At 37.9% G+C, this 4,955-nt stretch overlaps 1 protein-coding gene and 1 long non-coding RNA gene across 2 annotated transcripts in view; both read right to left on the reverse strand.

Annotated features, from left to right (window-relative positions):
• Window positions 1-2,242, reverse strand: part of LOC110020124 — a 10,972-nt gene extending 8,730 nt beyond the window's left edge. The window contains exons 1-3 of the long non-coding RNA XR_002293500.1: window positions 2,230-2,242; window positions 2,062-2,124; window positions 1,880-1,948 (exon numbers count right to left, since the gene is read on the reverse strand). This is a non-coding gene — a long non-coding RNA (uncharacterized LOC110020124). The remainder of the gene's footprint in view (window positions 1-1,879; window positions 1,949-2,061; window positions 2,125-2,229) is intronic.
• LOC110020119 overlaps window positions 1-4,922 on the reverse strand; it is a 13,586-nt gene extending 8,664 nt beyond the window's left edge. The window contains exons 1-5 of the mRNA XM_020718106.1: window positions 4,236-4,922; window positions 2,230-2,307; window positions 2,062-2,124; window positions 1,880-1,948; window positions 510-567 (exon numbers count right to left, since the gene is read on the reverse strand). Coding sequence (XP_020573765.1) covers window positions 510-567; window positions 1,880-1,948; window positions 2,062-2,124; window positions 2,230-2,307; window positions 4,236-4,640 — 673 coding nt within the window. The 5' untranslated portion in view covers window positions 4,641-4,922. The remainder of the gene's footprint in view (window positions 1-509; window positions 568-1,879; window positions 1,949-2,061; window positions 2,125-2,229; window positions 2,308-4,235) is intronic.
• Between the last annotated feature and the right edge of the window lie 33 nt (window positions 4,923-4,955).

Consider the following 4,955-nt stretch of genomic DNA (forward strand, 5'->3'; position numbering starts at 1 on the left):
CTGAACACGAGTCAAGCCTGAGCTCGCTCAAGCTCGGCTCGTTTACAGCCCTACATAGAAATAGTCTAGAGACCATTTTTGATATTTGTCATGTTCTGCTTGGTTTAGAGATAGTAAAAGCGAATAAATGAAAAAAATAAATTTTATCATTTATCACAATGAGGAGAAACTGAGTGTAAAATATTTTTTCTTTTTATCTTTTACTCACCTTTGGTCGGAAATTATCAATAAAAACAACTGCATTTGTTTACATTTTCCGCCTAAATCTAACTATTTAAAAATTGCATTAGAATCAAACAGCCAATTTAAAATTGTGAAATAAAATACATTTGCATCCTCTCCGATTCCTCCGAACCAAATATATTCAGTATTTTTCTGAGTGTGGTTTATGGGGAGGATACAAATCCTAGCTATGCCAAAACTGAGGCCACCTTGAATAGTAGCAACGGTTGTCACTACTGGAGCGCAAGTGCTGAAAAGCTTGTAGGCACTAAAATACCAAATCAAACCTGAAGAGGACTTTTTACCTCCAGTGCCATAAAGACTAGAATCAGAGCCATCATACCCCTATTTATATATATTAGTACATTACCAAATACATTCAATCCAGTAGCACAAAACTGTTGTGCTTACCAAGGAACACAAAGTCTACAATGCAAATTTTGAGCCTTTGATATAAAGTTTTTAGACAAAAATGAAAATAAGTTGATCAGAGAAGACTGATATTTGATACAAGATATTTATATAATAGCTGCAAGTTTACCATTTTGTATTATAAAATGTAGTAAGAAACTCACGTTCCGTTATTTTTAATCTAATAGCATGATAATTTGCCTTGTACAACTAGAATAAAAAATTGGGGCATTCACATACATGCCACCCAATACCTATGTATTACATATCTAACAACATGCATGCCACCCAATACCTATGTATTACATATCTAACAACTAAACGTTGCTTCTAACATTTATACTTCTAAAAAGTGAAATACACCTTTTTGGGTAAGGTGATTTGTATGTAAAAATTAAAGTTTAGGTGTTAAATGTGTAAATACATAAGATCTTCCAAAAGATTGAGGTACACATGACGTAATTTGTTTTCCTAAGAAGAAGACAGAGCGTGAATCTGGCCACTACCAAGAAATGCTGGACGAACCTTTAATAACAAATTGGGACAATAGAAGGCTTGCGAGTTGCGACAACCCTCCATGAAAAACCAAAACTTTGCCCCACAAAGATAACTTCCACATAAAAGGCGACACAAGCAGAAGGGTATTAAGCAATGGAAAACTTGATATTTCCTTTTTATTTTGATTTAGTTTATATGAAATTGGAATTAACACATTGAATTTCTAATACAAAAAATCAAATGATGGGTTTTTCAACAAACTTAACTTGTTGAGGCAATAAGCTTGCTCTCCAAGCAAGTGCACCCTGACAGAATAAACGTGCCCCCTTGGAGGAGCAAATGTTCGTGGACCGTGAAGATAAGTGCATGCTTTTGGAAATTATCGGCTTTAATCAATATATTATGAGAATATATTTAAAATTTATTAGATTTCTTCAAAAGGGGTGTAATATAATTTTGCATTTATCATTCATATATCACATTAAATTAAAATAAATTCCCTAAATTTTGAATTCATCAAAATTAAATTTGAGATCCCATAACCAAAATTTACGTTTTTTTCACAAGATGGGTCCCAATTCGGGTGTCCACCGATGCCACCACAATTCCCATATTTTCCAACAAAGAGTGCCGAGATAAACATAACCGGCACGCACACAAGCAGACAAAAAGCCGGTGATTGAAAGGAAAAAAAAAACAAAAGGAGCGGATAGGATCGTAAGAATCAATACAAAAGAATTCGGCTCACCTTCTTACACTGTAGTCTCCGGTTTTCCGCAATTAAAGCCTCGAGCTCCTTCCGCTTGGATTCCACTCTCTGTCATTTTCCCATAAAAATAAAATATTTATAATAAAATAAATCCATGAACAATCTCGCCCGCACAAAAGAAGTATTAAAAATTGAACTTGAATAAAAAGCTTAGCACCAACCATTCTGAGCATTGTGTTCTCATCCACCAACAATCTCTCCTGCGCCTGGAGCTCAGTGAACATCTGTTTTAAGCCATTTTAAACAACTCGATTAATGATAATTTTAGAAAAATGACATTTTTAGTGATAATGAGCTTAAGGCCACGACGGTTAAAAACAAGTGCCCACCTTCCTCTTTCCCAGTCTGACGGGCTTAGTCGAAGTGATTCCCATACCAGCCAACGGCGCCTGTCCGACCCCGCTAACCTGAAACGCCAGCACAAAAAAATTCAACACGTGTCATTACATAATTGGCCGTTGGCGGCCTACCATATGGGTGAGTCATTCTGTCATATATTGAAGGAAAAAAATTAAGTTGAAGACTATTTTGATCAAATCTATGGATAAGATTTATTTTTTTATTTAATTCAAATTGAGATAGTATTAAAAAAAATTAATTGAGCATTGCATTTATTTTCACTTTATTTTTACATGGTCTAAATTTATTTAAAAAAAACTGTTTTGATGTATAATTATTAATCAATTAATTAGTTATTCCACTCCCACAAAATGAAAACAAGAAATTTAAGAAAATTTGATGGATTTTGGATTAGGATTAGGATATATGGCCCTGATTTTATTGGAACAATATTTGGCCGGATTTTATTTCCAGGAGCTCGATCGGTCCATTGCAAATCACTGAACAAAGATAATTTAAAGAAAAATGGGAAGCCTTCACGTGAAAATAATGCGGCACGCTTCCAGAAACGAGGGACAGGTAATCCGAAACGCGACACCACTTCCGTTCCGTATCGGCCGGAAACTTCCTCATAACACGTGACAGTCGACGAAACAGCCGATGCTCGGGCGTTGCTCCAATTCACTTTCCTCTCCAGCAGCTTTAAGAGATTATTTAATCAATAGAATTTAAATAAGAAAAAGTCCTTCACGCACTCAAATTTTGATTTATTTTACTCATCAATATTTAAATAAAAAAAATTAGCATATTCATATATTTATATGCGTCACAATTATATATTACTGAAAATTAAATAAATAGATGATATTATGAGTGGAAATAATTTCATATCAGTTTCATAAATAGTCCATATTAAATGTTTCACGGGAAATTAGCCATTTTTTTTAATGGTGCGGTCGTTAACTATTCAAGGTATTGTCTTCAAATTTGCTCTACAGGCGGATTTATGCCCAAAGCTAAAATTTGCAGCTTTTACTAAAAGAAAAGGGTCATTTACATAAATACCACACAATTCTTTTGTAATTACATATCTAACACCTAAATTTTCATATATATATATACATCTAAAATCACATATTTCATATTTAGGTTTCTGACATTAAGTTAATACTATAAAAACAAACAATATGTACATAAGAATTGTGTGTTTTGTATGGAAATCTCCAAAAAAAAAATGTTATTTAAATTTAGCAGACGAGGAGAGCAATAAAGCAAAATCCAAACAAACGGCGAAGAAGAGTTAACGAATACCCAACGCAGAAAACCTCCCACGCATTTTAATTAATTATCTTTTTTTTTTTCCTTGCGGCGGGGAGAGATAATTGTTTTCCCCACTAAAATTGCGGAGGATAAAATCCAAATCCCGTGGAGAAAAAAAAAATATGGCGTGAGAATAGCAAATAAATAAATAATATATTTTTTTAAATAAGGCCATAACTACCTCCACCTGCTCAGCAACACGCGAAACCGCACCGGGTGATAAAAGACAGTGACGATGGTGGCGACTCCGTTGCTCTTATTGATGAAAATGCCCTTAATTATACCAACTATGAAGAGGTGGAAGGGGGTATTATGGTAAAAAAACAGACTAGAAAGTGGGGTTGGGGTCGGCGGCCTCCTGGATTCGCAGCCCTAGACCCTAAACCCAATAAATCGGCAGACTGACTTGACCCCACAATCTTCACCTTATTTACAGAAATATCCATAAAAGTGCAGGGCAAACCAATTAATTATACACACGCTGTTATCGAATTCAATGATGCAGAAATCGGAATCGGAATGCAGTTGACGTTTCATCATCTAATTTTTCAAGATAATCGGATTTGAAAAAAATAGAAATCGTTATTTCGGCTTGTTGTGAGGGTAGTTTGGTCAAGAGGAAGAGACCAGGAAGAAAGAAAAAGGTAGATGAGCGGAAGTCTGCGAGAGAATGGACCTTTTGATCGACGTCACAGAGAGCGACAGAGGAGTCGCCGGCTCGGCGGCGGTTGTTCGTTGGTATCGCTGACTGGGAAGGAGCATCGTCACTGCCGCTTGTTGAAGGTAAGTAAGTGGAGGCGAAGTCGAGAGGTGTTGCGGGACTAGGACGGGTCGCATCAACCGGAGCCGACGATTGGTCCTCCTGCTCCTGTTTCGAGATGCAGCAGCAGCGAGATCTCCTCGATCGAAGCCCCCATGGGGGAAGAAACGAGGAGGGAATCATCTCAAGGTTCGTCGATGGCTTCGACGGATTCAACGGATAGACATCGCATATGGTCACCGGCGGCCGGCTGAACGGCAGGAGGCTGCAGAGGATGAGCGTCTCCGCCGCCTCCAACATCTGCTTGTCGGCATCTTCCATTAGGTTGTCGATATAGGATATAGGGAGAGAGGGAGAGAGGAAGAGGAGGTTGGAAGAGGATATGGAAGAGAAAGTGATATGTGACTGAAAACCTCGTCGTCGCTATTTATTAGGGCGTGAGGGGGCGAGACGGGGCGTGCAAGCTAAAGGGATGGGTGGGGATCGGACCGCCCGGTCGGTTTGTTTCATTTAGCACCGGTTGAAGTGGACCGCACCGGTGAACTTCTACATCATCATCCGTCTACTGCCTGGACGGGGCGGAAACGAAAACCCGCACCTTTGGTCCGTAGGTCTGTATAACAGTATAACAGCGTC

The sequence above is a fragment of the Phalaenopsis equestris genome, unplaced genomic scaffold (genome assembly GCF_001263595.1).
Source record: "Phalaenopsis equestris unplaced genomic scaffold, ASM126359v1 Scaffold000092, whole genome shotgun sequence".
NCBI lineage: Eukaryota > Viridiplantae > Streptophyta > Magnoliopsida > Asparagales > Orchidaceae > Phalaenopsis > Phalaenopsis equestris.